Below are 18,866 nucleotides of genomic sequence, written 5' to 3' on the forward strand. Positions count from 1 at the left end.
CTGTCTCCCCCATTCCATCGAGTCTGGATCGTGCTAAGTCATGTCTGACTCTTCTGCAACCCCATGGACTGTAGCCCACCAGACTCCTCTGTCCGTGGGATTCTCCAGGCAAGAATACTGGAATGGGCTCCCATTTCCTTCTCCAGGGAGTGTTATGGGTTGCTTATTTATTAGGGTTCCTCACCCTTTCTGGGCTTACCCAGGTGGCTAAGTGGTAAAGAATCTGCCTACTAGTGCAGGAGATGCAGGAGATGCGAGTTTGATCCCTGGGTCATGAAGATCCCCAGGAGGAGGAAATGGCAACCCACTCCAGTATTCTTGCCTGGATAATCCCACGGATGGAGGAGGGTGGCAGGCTACAGTCCATGGGTAGCAAGAGTCAGACACAACTTAGTGACCGAGCACTCAGCACTCACACCTTCTTCTAGCTAAATGATGAACATACGACCCAAGGTGGGCCAATTGGATGCTTAGTCCTGTCTCTTCAAATCTGACTCCTCAGCCACCATAGCCTTTTAATAAATTCCACTGTTGCTTGAGTTATCTAGTTGCTTCCTGTTTCTTACTTTAGTCAGTTCACAACTGGCCATCACCAGGTCTGCGGGACTCCTCTGTCTCTGAGGATACTCTTCCCCTTTGTGATTGCATTTTCCTTTGCAGCCAGTGTGTTGATACCCCTGGGAACCCTGCTGACATCTCTTCGTAACCACCAAGTGAAAGCTGCTTGAATCTGAAAATGCATCTGCCTTATAACCCGACACACGCTAGGTACTGGGAGTCTTAGGATGCGGGTGTCAGCATCAGTGGGACTTTCCCTCGAGTGTCAGGCTGGAAGATCCTAGCTGCCTGGCTAGGATGCCTGGGAGCTATGTTCACAGGAGACAGCACCTGACTATGGCTCCTCGGTCACCTGACGGACCAAGAAGCACCTCAGCCTTTGACTGTGTTGAAATCACAGTCTCCCTTTACTGATTTATTGAGGAGTCATGTTGCTGAGCAAAATCCTGTTTCTATATCCAGGATGGGGAAATTAAAATGAAAGACACTTTTCCGTCAGCCTGAAAAAAATGACCAGTGTGGCCAAGTTGTTTTAAGCAGGAGGGAAGAGTGTGTGTGTGTGTGTGTGTGTGTGTGCACACACATGCTCGTGCATGCACATTGGGGCAGAGACAGAGTTTCTTGACAAGGTTGTTACAGTGGAATATTCTGATGAATAGAATTTAGGGCACAGCAGTTTCTAAGATATCTGCTCACTCACAAATGCATCAGATTCTTACACGAGGTGCAGAGATGAATGAAGTGGTCTGATGCGCCGAGAGCCCGAGTTCCTTCCTGGAAGGTCTCCCTCTGTCGCTGGGACGGCGGATGGTCTTCCGGCCTGGAGGACGTGAGCCCTTCTCCCTGGCTGGGCTTTGGGCCCACACTCTGCGTTTGTCTTCAAGGGGGAGGACCACCAGAAGGAGCGTTCACACTTCTTGCTCAGGTGGTCTCCCCTGGAGCTCAGAGGCTGGGGCTCGTATCCTGGGAAGACCCCCCCACCTCTCAAGTGTCTGCACTGTGTCCTTTCCCTCTTGGTGGGCGGTGGCAAGAACTTACAGTGCCCGGATTGCTCTCATGGTGAGAAGTGCAAACTGGAGTTCTGAGGAGCTGCTCTGCATGTGAGGAGTTGATCCACATGTGGAACTCCCCTTTTCCTGTAGCCATCCTTAAGCTCAAACTGCATTTTGATAATCACTGTAAGTATAAGTAATTTTAGATTTCTGGAATAGGAGGGCATTAATTATATTAATTATATTAGTTATATTTAGAACTAAAGCTCTTACTTGGCAGCAGTTTCATGCAGGCAAGCCCAGTTCCATGGAAGACCTGCCAGGAATAGGCCTTGGGAAGCACTTCAGCTCTCCAGGCCTAAGTTTCCTCACCTGCATAAAAAGATATGATAAGTGTACTGAAGTAGGAAATAGTCTCTAAATTTTCTTCCCGCTTTGAAGGTGAAAGATTCTATGTTCTCTGAAATTTATTCTTCCGAACGCTTTAATGATCTGTAGTAAAGCTTAAGCAAAATGTGAAAGATTGAGGGCAGGAGGAGAAGGGGACAACAGAGGATAATTGGATGGCATCATCGACTCAATGGGTGTGAGTTTGAGCAAACTCTGGGAGATGGTGAAGGACAGGGAAGCCTGGTGTGCTGCAGTCCATGGGATTGCAAAGAATTGGGTACGACAGAGTGTGAACAACAAGCCATTTAATGATATGCTGGAAGATGGCATTTATAGTTCTTCTTTATTAAAAGGTTCCAATATTTTATTTGTAGATACATATATTCACACATATATTTGTGTTTATATGTATGCATGTGTATGCCATTCCCTTCGAGGATCTTCCCAACCCAGGGATCGAACCTGGGTCTTCTGCATTGCAGGCAGATTCTTTACCATCTGAGCCACCAGGGAAGCCCAGGATTGTATTATACTAGCTTCTCATGTATATATTATATTATGTTACATTATTATTATGTGAATGTTGATCTTATACTCCTTCACTATTGTAGTTTACAGAAATAAAACATAATGTATTTAAACCAAACCAAAAATATAGGTTGATAGGCCTCAGGGTTCTGCATGTTGCTGGCTAACTGTCTTGCTTTGGGGAGAGCTGCCATAAAATACTCTTTTGTCTGGATGGGAGGGAAGTTTGGGGGAGAATGGATACATGTATGTGTGCGGTGGAGTCCCGTCACTGTTCACCCGAAACTGTCACAACATTGTTAACCAGCTGTACCCCAACACAAAGTAAAAGTTAATAAAGGCAACTCCCTCCCCGCAAAAAAAACCCCAAAGATAAAATACTCTTTTGATACAAGGTGCCATCTATGAAGGGTCTGGGTTCCTCGTTGTGTGGAGGAGGTTTCCAAAGTGTGCTCGGTGGGGCTTTAGGTCCTATAAAGACTTTCCAAAATCTGAGAAAAATATTTGAGGAAATATTTTTAAACTTTACAAGCACCCTGGGGAGCCTGGCAGACTCGGGTGTCAGCAGGCAGCACAGTCTCTACGCCCGTAGTTATGCGTTTCCATCTTCCCTTCTCTGTACACACATGCTGTGTGTATCGCCTGCCACCAGCATATGGCCTTGTGCTGATTGATAGATTAATTTGGTTTTGCCCAGTTAGGTAGTTCTCCTGTCCTGACTGCCTTATTAAAGAATGTCCCATGATCACAGGACAAGCTGTTCAGAACAGGTGCTGTTCGTGGTTACTCATCAGGACTTCTCAATAATGTGCAACCAGGAGAGAAATCAACAGACCCAGTGCTGCATTAGGCATCCTCAACCCCCAGGGTCAGATTGTTTAAGTTCGTAAAAATAGCTTAATGGTTCTCAATGATGGGCTTCCCTGGTAGCTCAGCTGGTAAAGAATCCGCCTGCTATGCAGGAGACTCCGGTTCGATTCCTGGTTCAGGAAGATCTGCTGGAGAAGGGATAGGGTACCCACTCCAGTATTCTTGGGCTTCCCTGGTGGCTCAACTGGTAAAGAATCTGCCTGCAATGGGGGAGACCTGGGTTTGATCCTGGAGTTGGAAAGATCCCCTGGAGAAGGGAAAGGAAAGGCTATAGACTTTATAAGAATACATCATACAGTGACCTTATAAAGTGAGTGAAATACTACTTTTCTCTGTGCATAGGAAATTCACATAAGATGCATTTAGAAAAATAGTTTTGTTGCTGGAAAGGTTTAGAAGCCACTGACGTAGTAGTAAGACAGCACAGATTTTAGAGGCAGACAGTTCTAGATTTGAGCCCTGCACTTCCCTAGTTTACTAACGAGGTGGCCTTGGGCTAAGCAGTGTGCCTCTCTAAGCCATAGCTGTGTCATCTGCAAAACGGGCCTGCTCTCCAGTAGCGGGATATTTTTGTAGCTTATAGAGAAATGTGCAAATGGCCTAGTCCAGTGCTTGATATGTAATAAAAAAGTTCAACATACGATAGCTATTAGAATGCTCTTTATGCTGGGAATTAAAGTCATTATATTTCATGCCCGGCCATTAAGAGGTACACCTTTACACTCTGGAAGTGCATATACCTTATTATATTTGCGTTCATTTACATATTTACTTATAGAGAACTTAGCATTTGCATATCCTGGTAAATACATTTCTCTGTAATTTAGAGTCATTTTAGCAGACTGTAATGGCACATTTCTCTTTCTGACACAGCTTCTTGGCAAATTAACTTACTTGCATTTTCATTTTAAAAACGTGTGGTGCCTTCGCAGAATAATTTCCCGTACTTTCAGTTCTTCTTGTAGGAAAAAAATAATTGCACAGCCAAGGAAAGCTGCTTTCATGCATTGGGACTCTGGAATGCTGCTTTATGTTTATGTCCAGGCTCTTTGTGGGTGGACTGTAGAAATCCCCACTCTTGGGAATGTTTCTGAGCCCCCTCTGAGAAACTGAATAGGGAGAAAAGAGCTAATTAAAAAAGCTGCCGTCCGCCTCCTCTAATTAACTTGCTCTCCACTCCTGGGGGAGGGTGTGAAAATATGAAAACGGCACTCAGGCGGTGCTGGAAGTGAATGCCATTCTAGGGGTCCCTGGTAGCCTCTGGTGTTTTGATGCAGAAAAGGTTCGTAGTGAACAAGGCGAGGAGCCTCACAAGGGGCCTGGTGTACCCTTGCCCTCCCCGGACACTGCCTCCCACATGGGGTGCTGGTGAATAGTGGTCCCCTCTGAGCAGGTGTGCACGCTGGGCAGCTGCGAGCTGGGGAGACCTCATTGGAATTCAGCAGCTTGAATCCATGAGCGTCCGGCCCTCCCTGTCGCTTGCTTATGCTGCTGGGAAAGATCAGGGGCCCTTTGTGCTCTCAAGCCACACATCACTGGAGCCCGGGGATGCAGAAGCCGTGGGAAGAGCTCCCTCTGCATCTCTGCTGGGCGCTGGGGAAGCTCAGAACATCCCTGCCTGGTGGTGCGGCGGCTAAGTTTCTCGTGACATCGTAAAGAGATTCAGAACCCAGACGTATCGGCAAAGGAATTAGGGGTGGAAGTTTGGGGACAGAAGCTGTTCTTCAGCGGAAATGGCTTTGGCCTCCTGGTGGACATGGCCCCCGGTGGAATGGGCCCGGTGGATGTGGACGACGGTAACCGGCAGTGGGGATTCCAGTCTGCGGGTCCTTCACGGAAACCCAGGAAAGAGGCAAGTTGTCTGTGTGCGTCTCTTCAACATTGCCGCCGATGAGTGCAAAGCTGGGGGCCAGGTCTACACCCAGAGCCCACCAGGCAGATCTAAACTACTGTTCCTCTTTGATGCTTGGCTGCATGACTTTCTTGTGTTTTTCATGCCAGTAAAAAGATTCTGCAGAAGTTCAGCTACCTAGATCTGTGGTTGTCCAGGCATGGATCTTAAATCTCTCCCCCGCTCCGACCCCAGACGAAAGCTAAGTCTTTTAATATTAACATGTGTTTGTAAAAGTTGGTATGGCCCCTGTTGCATTTGTATAAATTAAGTCTTGTGAAATTTGATAGTAAACAGGCTTCAGCTCATTGGATTCTGTCGAATCCAGCTCTGATGTTTCTCTTCATCTCTTTGTGTCCCTGGAGAGCTCTGTGGCTGGTTGCAGGAGCCAGAGTCCTTGGAAGGATGGGAGTAGGGGATCTTTGGCTCCGATAAAGTGAGTCTCTGACACACAAGTTGTAAAAATCTCGATGGAGATTTTCTGAAGGAGACTCACCAAATGGCTCTTTTTCTCCTGTCCTGGCTGACTGCAGAGGGATTGGTTGGTCGTGGTGCTCTCTGCTGGCTGGCAGTCTTTAGAAGATGCTGACTTCTGCGGAGGACACTGGTCCTTTGATCCTTGTGGATGTTCAGCTCTACGAGCGTTTCAGCGTCCACACGTACCTGATACATCGCTCTCTGATTATATATCTTCTACCAAATTGCCTGCTGTGTTGCTTGTGCCAGCAGCAACCCTAAGTATCCACTGTCTTGATAATTACCTTCCTTGTTGCAAATAAATAAATGGCATTTTGGTCAACTTAAAATATCCTGAGATGGGAGTGAGCCTGGGTGATGCTGCTGATCCTCAAAGTGAGCTGAAGCCGGCACCACAGACCCCTCCGCATCCTGAGCCCGTTAAGGAGCTGCCCTCCAGCCTGAGGACACATGCCTGGCTCAGTGATCTGGGGACGCCTCATCCTTTCTGGCTCGAAATTGAGTCCCTAGTGGAAGCAGGGTGATGAGAAGGGCTGGCTGCCCTTGGTTTTCTCGAGCCAGAATAAGGCTTTTTTTAGCTTTGTGAGCCTGTTCCCCTTTTTACAGGGTGGCATGGCGGGCATTCCTCTGGGTGGGGTTTTGGTTCCTTTCTCTGGGTGAAGAATCTTCCTTGAGAGCAGACATCACTGCAGACCAGCAAGGGTGATTTTCATGCAGCTGGGATCAGCAGGCTGTGCTTTGAGCTTTAGTCTGACACACCCTCCTCTGACTTGCCAGCTTTCATGCCTTCCTTCATTGACTTAACAGATGTTTATTCACTGCCTCCTGGTTTGGACTCGGGGATGCAGTGATAAAAAAACACAAAACAGAAAAGGCTGCCCTCTTGGCCTTTTCAGCTCAGTCGAGGAGAAATATAATTAACATGATTAGAAAGTGAATACATCTATAATAACAAGTTATGTGATGCGCTGGGGAAGGAATGGCAGTGGGAGAGAGTGGTGGGGTGAGAGGAAGAGGCCAAATTCATGGGAAGAGATTCCGCTTCATGGGGTGAGGGTCCTTTGAATGTGTTGGAACCACAGCATCGCCAAGTGTCCCTGGGAATGCTTCCCTATCGGTTTGACTGAATTGATGCCAAGTAACACCTGCCAAAGTTGATCAAAGGATTCTACTGTTGTATTTGCCACTGAGGTCAGAAATGTGTATTTCGAGTAGAGCTGAGTTCAAAGACTCTGTCATTTTGCCCCAAAGCTGGTGATAATGAGATTCACTCCTGGGAAGCACACTGCTTCAAGGCTGGTCCTGGACCATTTAATTGGGCCGCGGGCCTGGTTGCGGTGGTCCCGGGAGGGGTCATTAGGCCGTGCACTGCTCCTCAGCACCAGCCCCTTGGAGCAAATACAGCCCCGGCCCCTGTCTAACCTGTCCTTCTCCCTGTCTCTCTCCATCAGGAGTTCTGACTCTGAAGAAGCATTTGAGACTCCGGAGTCCACGACCCCCGTCAAAGCTCCACCAGCACCACCCCCGCCACCCCCCGAAGTCATTGCAGAACCTGAGGTCAGCGTGCAGGCTCCCCTGGAAGAACCAGGTAACCAAGGGCCCGGCACCCCTGGGGCGGTGTGGGAGCAGCCCTACTGCTGAGCCCTGGGGACACTCACAGCGGCTCCTCTGGGGACCCGCCTGGAGGAGGGCACCCACCCCCGGGGACTGTCGCTGAAGCTCTTTATGTCCTCCCCAGCCTCTGGGCCTCTCAGCACTGGGCTTTGTTTTATGTGGTGAAAACTTAGGGTGCAGGAGTACAATGGGTTATTTTGTGTTTGCTTTGCAGAAGTTTAGAGGTGGTCTCTGAAGAAATAGTGCATTTAACTCTGGGTGCCTTTCAGCCAACCCCCAGAGCTGGGTTTGTATGGGACAGTGGGGTCTTGGAATTTTCTGGTGCAATCTTGGATTCTAATTTCTGGCCCCTGGCTCCCGTAAAAGCGCTGGTTCTGGTCACCTATGTGACCTGCATTTTTATCAAAGGACACAGGCGAGAGGAGAAGGGGAAGACAGAGGATGAGATGGTTGGATGACATCACGGACTCAGTGGACATGAGTTAGAGCAAACTCTGGGAGATGGTGAGGGACAGGGAAGCGTGGCATGCTGCAGTCCATGGGGTCACAAAGAGTTGGACACGACTGAGTGACTGAACAACAGAAGCCCACACGGGCTTGGGGATGATAATTGGTAAATGGGCAAGAAGAGAAAGTGATGGGCGGTTGAATCTGTGCAGGGGTGACTCCTTTATTCCTCATTAACTTCAGACTATCCAGATTTCCTGTCACGTCCCCACACCCATTCTCCGCTAGTGTGACTTAAAGACCTTTCAGATGCAGCGATTACCGGGGGTGGGGGATGGGGGAGGACAGGACAGATCTCGGGCCCCAGCCTCCAAGCTGCCCACCTGACCGCTGCCATCTGTGTGCATCCTCCAGTGACGACAGCAGGGGTGGGACCACCTCGAGCATCAGAGTTTAACATGAGGCCTGGGAAGAGATGGAGACTGCCGGAGATGACCCCATGAGCTGGTTGGGGGCCAGGTGGTCCCAGAAATGTCCACACAGGCTGGTCAAGAGACCACGTGGTCTCAGAAATGGCCCCCCCAGGCCAGTCAGGGGGCCAGGTGGTGCCGTCTCCAGAGCTGGATTGCCTCCTGTGGACCCTGAACTTCAGAGGGCCCCACTCTGGCCTTCCTCGGCCGCAGCCCTGGCAGTAAGATAAGTCTGTAGAGCTGAGCTCCCCCGGACCATGTCCCGGATACCTGGGAGCAGCCGCTTCCTGGGCCCACCCAGGCTCCTTCTTCTGTCCCGTCTTCCCGAAGCTGACTGTGCCCACGTTTACACCCTTTAGCCGAGAAGGAACCAAGGCTGGGGCTGGGACGTACGAGTGGGTGTCCACACATCTGTGCTTAGAAGATGCCCCAGGTGAGGGGTGGAGGCCGGGGAATGGAGGAGGGGGCCAGCGTCCATTCGTACTCCTGCCCTAGCCAGGAGCCAGGTGAATGGCAAAATAAAAAGCCATTTGACCTTGATGTTGGTCTTAGAAAGAAATGGGTGGAATCCATTCCACCCGCTCTGGCTTCAGCCTGGCCGTTGATTAAAGGCAGACACTCCTGGGGCTTTGTTCCTAAGCACACATGCTCCCTGGTGCTGGGGGGAGAGGAAGAGACACCTTTGCTGGGATCCGATGAATGCAATTTTCACAGTCTCCCTTTTCTGAAAGCTATCAGTTAGTAGTACCTGATTCTGCATCATTAGTCTAGGTGCTAAGCTCTAAGAGGGTGATGATTGAAATTTATTTGATTTTAAGGTGGGGAAGAAGCAGGAAGGGCTGCTTATAGTTCTCAAAGAGTCTTTTGCACCCTGTGTTCTCTCTTGCATATAGTAAAGTATATAAAAATTCCATTTCCTACAATATCGTAGAAATTTCACCCTGAGGTTTTAATGGAAAGCAGCTGAATGACAAATACATTTTAGTCCTTACATCAAACATCCAATTAAGAATAAATGACCCATTTTTATGGGTGTAATAAGTTCACACTCTGCATGCGTGGGATACCTGAGAAAGGATGTTAGAAGGAGAACGAAGGCCTAAGACAAAGTGTGGTCCATCCTTGAGCATCACATGGCGTCCCAAAGGTGGTCACTGCTGCCAGCCTGCGTGTGTCCTCTGGGATTTCCAGTTTTTCACGTCCTGATCGTTTCTGGGGATGGTTTGCCACCCCCGTTCTTTTCTTCAGCCTGTCTTTGTTCCTTCTGCCTACTTCTTTTTTCAATAAAGCAATGAACAATCTCCATTCTAACATACACACACACACTCAACCACAGTACCCGCCCCTGGCTTAGATGGCAGTTTCTGAAAGAGTGAATATTATGGAGGATTAAGAGAGACCCCCCACCAGAAGGGGTTGCAGCTATGCATGGCCATGAGTCACAGCCTCACAGAACTTTTGATTGCACCGGTTGGAGTCTGACTTTATGCTTCTCCTCCTTGGAAAACTACAGTGAGGCTACATGTGGATTATACAGTGAGGACGCTGAAGGTCGGGATCGTGTCTGCCTAAAGCCCCCTGGCTTGGGCTGCACAGAAGTCCGTCTGATGTGCCACATTCATTTGAAAGATCTGCTTGTCCCTTCTGTAGACATCATGGGACATTACCCAGAGTGGGGAGGTGGCTGTGCATGCCCGTGGAGGAGAAGAAAGCATCCTTCTGGGAACCAGGAGAGAAAGGGCAAGAGGGGAACATCTGTTGTTTGGTTTGCCTCTGTGAAGTGCCTGCAGTGTTGCTAAAGGTACCAAGAGAACCTCGGGAAATAATAGACGAGACCTTTGGCTGTGCATAAGGACATAATTTTTCCTCCTGGAAACTTACATTTTGCAAAGTAATCCATCACTTTATTTTGGGCTTTGCATGATTGTGCGCCATGGGAGAGGAGGGTGGCTGAGACGCTGGTGGCCACCTTGAGTCTGCTGCTCTTCTGGGCTGTGCTGGGATGTGGCTTACCACAGTCCAGTTTTCTTATCTGTAAAATGAAAAGAGTGACCCGTGAGTCCTCTGAGATCCTCTCCACTCCCACTTCTCTTGCTTCTGTGATCAGGACGCTTGGTTGCTGTAGGGTGGCTGCATTATTAGAACTTAGGACTGGCCACTGAAAGATGTAATGAAATGTCCCGTAATTAAACAATAGCTCCATTTAGTGTCTGCCATGTACCAGACCTGTGCTAAGTTATTTGCATGTTTCATCCCAGCTTGGATGAGGGAAGGATCCCCACGACTCCAAGTATCTGTGTGTGGGGCATCTCATCACCTGCTACCCAGTGAGATGTGGGAATAAACCCTATAAAACATAGCCCACTGTTTCCTCTGTCCATGGGATTCTCCAGGCAAGAATACTGGAGTGGGTTGCCATTTCTTCCTTCTGGGGATCTTCCCAATCCAGGGATCGAACCCACATCTTCTGGGGCTCCTGCGTTGCAGGCAGATCTTTACCCCTGAGCCACCAGGGAAGCCCTTACTGATTACAATCGGTTATTCATATACTTGGAGGATGTAGAGCTGGGCTCCCTCTGTATGGGACCATTTCCCTTTTGATATATTGGATGAAGCTAAGCGTCTGAGGGCAAGGGTGCCTTGTGTTAGCACCTCTGTGCCTCTGGGCCCGTGGATCCCTGCCCAGGGTGAGCTCACAGTGGATGGGGGGAGGGGAGAGACGCGCAGCACAGCTGGCAGAAGTGCTCCAGTTAGAAGCGGTCGGCGCGGCTAAGTGATGTGGCCTTTGAAGACAGTCAGGGGAGAGGAGACGTCAGGAGGTGAGTTCATATTGAGCAAAAGTCATGAGCGATACATACAGAAGATGCCCGTCGGCAAGTCAGGGAGGACTGGGGACATCCTGACCTTGGACTTCCGGCCTCCAGAGCTCTTCATTCAGCCTGTGGATTTGTTCCAGTGGCCCTAGCTGGACTGCTGCAGCTGGGAACCACCTAGTGAGCCTTTGAGTGTTGTGAAACAAGGATGCTGACTTTGTCCTCAGAGTGAGCCAGGATCTGGAGCCAGGGCAAGCGTTGTCCAGGTCTGCCCTGGTGGGGTGGATCCCTCTGGGGTCCTGACGTTCCTCGCCTCTGTGTCCACAGTGTGCCTCCCAGTGGTTGACTGGGAAGCACCCAGATTATTTGATGTATAGGAATGCGTGTGTGTGTGCTCAGTCCGACCCCATAGGCTATAGCCTGCCAGGCTCCTCTGTCCATAGGATTTCCCAGGCAAGAATACTGGAGTGGGTTGCCATTTTCTTCTCCAGGGATCAAACCTGCATCTCCTGAATTGGCAGGGCAGTTCTTTACCACTGAGCCACTAGGGAAGCCCCAATATATAGGAATGAATGAATACATTGTCTTCGTGTTGATGTGGTGTGTGAGCATTTAGAAGTCCAGTGCGGGCGACTGGGAATCTAACTGGCCCACACCTGCTCTGGAAAATCAAGGCCTGCGTGTGGCAGTGGCCCATTTCTCTGGTCTAGGGCTTCTTCTGAAGAGAACCAAAGGGCCCTCCCACCTGCTCTGGTTGCCAGACAGTAAGATGGTGGTTCTCAACCAGGGATTATTGTGCCCCACCCCTGGGGAACATTTGGCAATTTCTAGACAGGGACGACAGAGGATGAGATGGTTGGATGGCATCACCAACTCAATGGACGTGAGTTTGAGTAAGCTCCGGGAGTTGGTGATGGACTGGGAAGCCTGGCGTGCTTCAGTCTATGGGGTTGCAGAGTCGGACACAACTGAGTGACTGAACTGAACTGAACTGAGTGAGACACGTTTTTGACACATTTTGGATGGCATCAGGGACTCGATGGACATGAGTTTGAGCAAGCTCCAGGAGTTGGTGACGGACAGGGAAGCCTGGCATGTTGCAGTCACAAAGAGTCAGATATGACTGAGCGGCTGAACTGAACTGAGACACATTTTTGGGCTTTGCTGGTGGTTCAGATGGTAAAAAGAATCCACCTGCAATGCAGGAGACCTGGATTCGATACCTGGGTTGGAAAGATTCCCTGGAGAAGGGATAGGTTACTCAGTCCAGTATTCTTGCCTGGAGAATCCCCATGGACAGAGGAGCCTGGCGGGCTACAGTCCATGGGGTTGCAAAGAGTTGGACACGACTGATCAACTAAGGCTTTCAGATACATTTTTGGTTGTCACAGTTCAGGGTTGGGGAGGGTAAAGGCATCTTGTGGGCAGAAGCCAAAGATTCTTCTAGATATCCTACAATGAACAGTATCTCTCCCAACTCTCCCCCACCCACCACACACTGAGACAAAATACTTACCATCCTGACATGGGCGCAGTAAAGAGGCTTAGAAACCCTGCACCAAGATTCGATTTCTTGGTCCATGATGATTTAATTATGGTATGTCACGTCTAAAGAGGAAAGCCACATTAAGCAGTCAGAGAGCTTTTCTTCTGGGGAAAAGAGTGAGCAGATGGTTAAGCTGAGTATCTGCTGCGTGTTTCGTGGTTTGGGGAGAACTCCTGACCTGAAGGGCCTCAAAAGGCTGCTGGGGTGTGCCTAGTAGCCTGGGAGAAAACAGGCTGGCAGTTGTGGGCCTTGCTTTGGAAATGATGGGAAGCACTGAGGCTTCTTCCTCCTCCCGCAAGGCCCACTTGAAACGCTGGGTCCTCTGCATTCCCTGGTCCTTCTGTGCCCTCTGCACTGTGTGTCCAGGGCAGGAAGAGGAGCCAACTGCTGATGGAAGGAGGGTGCAGGTCTCTGGAGGCAATTGGTTTTAGAAAGGAGGAGGGAGGGGACATCTTTTGAGACGAGCATGACTCAGGAGTGTGTTCGAGACATGGCGAATCTTTTGGTGGAAAAGGTTGAGAGGTTCCATCTTCTAGGACATCTGCTCCAAGTAGGGCCTGGGTGGCTTTGGATGCCTAAGAGAAGGGAAGGTTTGAAACCATGATTGGCGAACAGACCTGCTTCCAGAAGGTCATCTCAATGCCAGAGGCATTTATTCAGCTGGCAAGAGAAAGTGGGACAGGTCTGGGGAAGACAAAGATAAATCAGACCAGCTCCTGAACTCAAGAGGCTAGAAGTTTCCTTATGTTGTCATGTCCCAGGCAGCCCTTCATCTCCTCGGGTTCTCTGCCAAGTGCTCACCCCTTCGGAGTTGCAGCCATGAGCATGAGTGGCCCTGAGAAAATCTACCGTGAGCAGCCAGTTCGGGTGTTAAGTGAAAAAGAAAGTGAAAGTCGCTCAGTCATGTACGACTCTTTGTGATCCCTCTAGGCCAGAATACTGGAGTGGGTAGCCTTTCCCTTCTCCAGGGGCTCTTCCCAATCCAGGGATCGAACCCAGGTCTTCGGTATTGCTGGCAGATTCTTCACCAACTGAGCTCTCAGGGAAGCAAGCATCTCCCAAACTTGTTCGTTTGTTGGAATGAGGTGTTAAGGCTGCCAGATTTAGCAAACAAACATACAGAGCATCCAGTTAAATTAGAATCTTAGATAAATAATGAGTGATTGGGACATATTTCAGAGAAGACAATGGCAACCCACTCCAGTACTCTTGCCTGGAAAATCCCATGGACAGAGGAGCCTGGTAGGCTGCAGTCCATGGGGTCGCTAAGAGTTGGACACGACTGAGCGACTCACTTTCACTTTTCACTTTCATGCATTGGAGGAGGTAATGGCAACCCACTCCAGTGTTCTTGCCTGGAGAATCCGAGATGGCAGGGCCTGGTGGGCTGCCGTCTATGGGGTTTCGCAGAGTCGGACACGACTGAAGCGACTTAGCAGCAGCAGCAGCAGGGACATATTTATATAAAAAACGTGTTTGTTTATCTGAAATCCGTATTTAACTGAACATCCTATATTTCATCTGGCAACTGTTCCAGCAGGCGATGGGGTGGGTACTGGAGGATATAACTCCTGTCAGTGAACCACACTTTGGGAATGCTGGTCCAAGTCATATATATGCTAGCTCTCTCTTTTTTTCCCCTTTTTTGGCTTCACTGTGCAGCATGCAGGATCTTATTAACAGTTCCCTGACCAGGGATCAAACCCATGCCCCACCCCTCGCAGTGGAAGTGTGGAGGCCAAACCACTGGACCAGGGAAGTCCCTGTGCCAGCTCTTTAATTCCTTCTTCTGTGGACCACTTTGCAACGTTTCCTCCCTTTTGTCTATTTACACATCTTTGGTTTTCTGGCCAATCGTTTTCTGGTATCTAGACTGCCCAGGGTCTCTGTGAAGCCAGGAGTGCGTGCAGGGCACCGCCTGGTGCAGGCAGAACCCAGGGCAGCTGAGACAAGGCCAGGCTGGTTGCATCCCCGTGGAGCAGCCGGGCCATAAGATGATGGAGCATCTCTTGACCAGCATCTGGAGTGTCCATGTGCCTGTGTGCTCTGTTGTGTCCTATTCTTTGCGACCCCATGGACTGTAGCCCGCCAGGCGCCTTTGTCCATGGGGTTCACCAGGCAAGAATACTGGAGTGGGTTGCTGTGCCCTCCTCCAGGGGATGTTCCCAACCCAGGGATCGAACCCGCATCTCTTCTGTTTCCTGCCTTGGCAGGTGGGTTCTTTACCCCTAGCGCCACCTGGGCAGCCCAGAGGATCCACAGCATGTTTTAAAATAAGAAGCAGCATCCTTGGCTGGCAGTGGCTGAGCAGGAGGGGAAGTTGGGAGGAAGCTGCAAAAAATGGAGAGAGAATGGATGAGAGGGAGGTTGAGAAGAGAGGCGTGGCAGGTAGGGTTGGAGGGAGAGATTTCAGGGGGTGCCTAGAGTCAGGACAGGTGGCAGATGCATAAGCTTCGTTCTGCTGCAGTTGCCTGGGGCCTGCACTTAAAGGCTCTGCATGCTCTAGAGCAGGCTGGGTGGTGATAGTAGCTAATATTTACTGAAGGCTCACTATATTTTATCTGCGTTATTTCTCTGCCTTCCTTTCCTGCTCCTCTCCTTTACTTTAGCCACACTGGCCTTTGGGATTTCTGCAACACCCTGTGTGCGGACTGACCCCAGGGCCTTTGCATTTGCTGTTTACTTGGCCTTGGATGCTTACCCCCCAGATATCCCCATGGTTCACACTTTTACCTTGTTTCTTATCTTGGCTTAAATGTTTTCTCCTTGAAGGGCTTTGCCCAACTACCTTATTTTAAAATTGCAACACTCCTACCCTGACTTTCTTTTTTTCCTTAGCACTTACCACCATCTGACAGCCCATACATGTTACTTGTTAATTGCTTCTTGACTGTCTTCTCCCTAAAGAACCTAACTTGCAGGAGGGCAAGGGTTTTGTTCGTTATGGAGGCCCCAACGCCCAGAGTGGTGCCTTGCTTTGACCTGGCGCTTGGTAAACGTGTTTTAAATTTTTTTAATATTTATTTTTTGGCTGTTTCAGGCCTTAGTTGTGGCACACAGGATCATCGATGTTCATTGCATTTTTAGTTTTGGCATATGGGTTTTTTTTTTTTTTCTTCTGCTTTTTTTAAAGTTGCAGCAGGAGGGCTCTTTAGTTGCAGCATGTGGAGTCTAGTTCCCCGGCCAGGGGTCGAACCCTGGGCCGCCTGCACTGGGAATGCAGAGTGTTAGCCACTGGACCCCTGGGGAAGTCCAGGTAAATGTGTTTTAGATGACAGTATTTAAAGGTACCCTTTAAACAGCTCTTATTGCTCCCATGTTATGGATGAGAAAGCTGAGGGTCTGCTTGTCCAGGGCCTGGAGCTGCCTGGTGAGAGCAGGATTTGTACCCAAGCAGCGTGCTTGTTGTGGGGTGGGCAGGCTGGCCTGGGGCTCTGGTGTTAGAGGGTGATGATGGTCTGGCACGAGATGAGGGACTCTCTTAAGTGTCCTGTGTCCTTCAGTGATGGCTTTGTCTCCGTTCCTTCAGGATGCGGCTCTGAGCCGGTCTCCATCCCCGATGGCCCCCGCAGCAGCTCCGTGGAAGGCAGTCCTTTCCATCCCCCGTCACACTCCTTCTCCGCCGTCTTCGATGAAGACAAGCCGATAGCCAGCAGCGGGACTTACAACTTGGACTTTGACAACATCGAGCTGGTGGATAACCTTCAGACCTTGGAGCCTCGCCCCTCAGACCCTAAGAATCAGGACTGCAAGGTGAACTCACGGAGGAAGTCCACGGACTCCGTCCCCACCTCTAAGTCGACGTTGTCCCGCTCGCTCAGCCTGCAAGCCAGTGACTTTGATGGTGCTTCTTGCTCAGGCAACCCCGAGGCCACGGCCCCGGTCGCGGATGCATACAGCGCGGGTTCGAGCAGTGCTTCCAGTACCCTTAAGCGAACTAAGAAACCGAGGCCACCTTCCTTAAAAAAGAAACAGATCACTAAGAAACCCCCCGAAACCCCCCCAGTGAAAGAGACACAGCACGAGCCAACTGAAGAGAGCTCTGGCCCCAGCAGAGAGAGTCAGACAGCCAAAACGAACACAGAACTGGCCAGGGCAGAAGCTTCTAGCTCAGCCCTATTGGAGGAGGCACCCCTAGAACCTGCTGCTGCCCCCAAGGCGGCCTGCCCTCTGGACTCCGAGGGTGCAGAAGGGGCCGTCCCCCCAGCTTCGGGGGGTGGCAGAGTGCAGAACTCACCTCCCATTGGAAGGAGAACCCTGCCTCCGGCCACGGCCCCGGAGGCAGTGGAGGTGACCCCATCAGATAGTGGGGGGCAAGAGGACTCCCCAGCCAAAGGCCTCTCAGTGAGGCTGGAGTTTGACTATTCTGAGGACAGGGGTAGTTGGGACACCCAGCAGGAAACCCCGCCTCCCACCAAAAAGATAGGCAAAAAGCCGGTTGCCAAAATGCCCCTAAGGAGGCCAAAGATGAAAAAAACACCGGAAAAACTCGACAACACCCCTGCCTCGCCTACCAGGTCCCCTGCTGAACCCAATGACATCCCTATCGCTAAAGGTACCTACACCTTTGATATTGACAAGTGGGATGACCCGAATTTTAACCCTTTTTCTTCCACCTCAAAAATGCAGGAGTCTCCCAAACTGCCCCAACAGTCCTACAACTTTGACCCGGACGCCTGTGATGAGTCCACTGATCCCTTTAAGACGTGCTCTAAGGCCCCCAGCTCACCTTCTAAATCCCCAGCCTCCTTTGAGATCCCAGCCAGTGCCATCGAAGCCAATGGAGTGGACGGGGATGGGCTGAACAAGCCCGCCAAGAAGAAGAAGACGCCCCTCAAGACGTAAGTTCAGGGGAGCAGGTGGTTAGGTCAGAGGCGGGGCTGGGCACTGGCTGTATAGCTGCTCACTTGCCTGGAAACCTGGGCTGCTTTGCCCCCCCACCATTTGCCACAGCGCCACCACGCTTGCAGCAGGGTACCCGTTTTCGTTCCTCTCTGCACCCATAGTCGTGGCATGTCCCATCCTCACATCCCTTTGGGTCTAGAGTCCTTGACCGCTTGCCTCGATCAGTTAGGGGTCTAAAGCTTTACTTATAGCTGAAGACCTGACCTTGAACTTCACGAGAGAGTGGGGAAATCAGTGGAGAGGGAGCAGCCCAGTGGTGGCCTGGTCAGCCTCCCTATTGGTGATTTAGCATTTTCTGTTTAACACGTGAATTGCTTTTTGGAGTGGCCTGGAAACTAAGGGGTCCACCCTTCAAAATATTATTAAAATTTTGTAGTATTTGTTTCTGCCCTTTAATGAGACATTAGGCCATTGGAAAGACCCTGATGCTGGGAAAAATTGCAGGTAGGAGGAGAGGGGCTGACAGGATGAGATGGTTGAATGGCATCACGGACTCAATGGACACGAGTTTGAGCAGTCTCAGGGAGATACTGAAGGACAGGGAAACCTGGCGTGCTGCAGTTCATGGGGTCGAAAAGAGCTGGACATGACTTAGTGACTGAACAACAACAAGCCCAAGAGGCAAACACAATAGACTCAAGAAGCCCATGAGAGAGAGGCCTGGTCTGGGCCGCTTCCTGTACCCCGGCTACCCTGTAGGAAGCACCCACGTTGTTTCTGCCCCTTTATCTAGTCATCTTCGTAGATGAGAGTCCACAGGCCCTGTGGATCCAGAAAAGATCAGTGGAACCTGGAAGGGAGAAGCGGTGCCCACAGTCTCCAGGAGGCCATGAGTAATCGGGTCTGCTGTCCAGACCGTGGCTGAGTAGATGGCACTTGATACACGTGTCCATGCCTCTGGAGTCCAGCCCAGGATGGCTGCAGGGCCATCCTTGGGGCTTTGGTCCAAGTGTAGTGTGGTTTGGTGCTCGGAGCCTTTCTCCTTGCTCTCGAGTGAAGTATCATCAATAGTTTGACCAGAAGGCTGGGCTTCTGGTGGCATCTCAGCAGAACAAACCAGGACTGCTGGCCCCTCTGAGTCTGCCTGGCACAGATCAAGATGGGGTAACATGCTTACCTCTCCTTCTGCACTCCCCATCCCCGCCCCCAACATTTAACATTTGAGAAGAACCCGAGGCTTCCTGAGAAGAGGGTCTCTAAGCAGTCTTTGACCTTGGGTGGTGGTGGATGGGAGACGGTCCTGGCCAAAAATGTGGACTTTTTTTTTTTTTTAGATCCCCCGCTAAACCAGGCCCTTCTTAAAGATTCCCTAGAATCTGTGTTGGAAGCTTTATTTTAAGCCTCGAACAGGAGAAAATGGAAATG

General features: G+C 50.3%; 1 protein-coding gene across 25 annotated transcripts in view; it reads left to right on the forward strand.

The window, feature by feature from the left end:
- The window catches only part of TACC2 (transforming acidic coiled-coil containing protein 2), a 234,437-nt gene that overhangs the window by 179,327 nt on the left and 36,244 nt on the right, over positions 1-18,866 (forward strand). For 22 of the 25 annotated variants that reach the window (XM_061403718.1, XM_061403701.1, XM_061403709.1 and 19 more), the window contains 2 exons: positions 7,158-7,294; positions 16,126-17,437. In XM_061403718.1, the coding sequence (XP_061259702.1) occupies positions 7,158-7,294; positions 16,126-17,437 (1,449 nt within the window). The remainder of the gene's footprint in view (positions 1-7,157; positions 7,295-16,125; positions 17,438-18,866) is intronic. The other 3 variants (XM_061403719.1, XM_061403720.1, XM_061403721.1) reach the window with 1 other exon arrangement.

Source organism: Bos javanicus, chromosome 26, assembly GCF_032452875.1.
Source record: "Bos javanicus breed banteng chromosome 26, ARS-OSU_banteng_1.0, whole genome shotgun sequence".
NCBI lineage: Eukaryota > Metazoa > Chordata > Mammalia > Artiodactyla > Bovidae > Bos > Bos javanicus.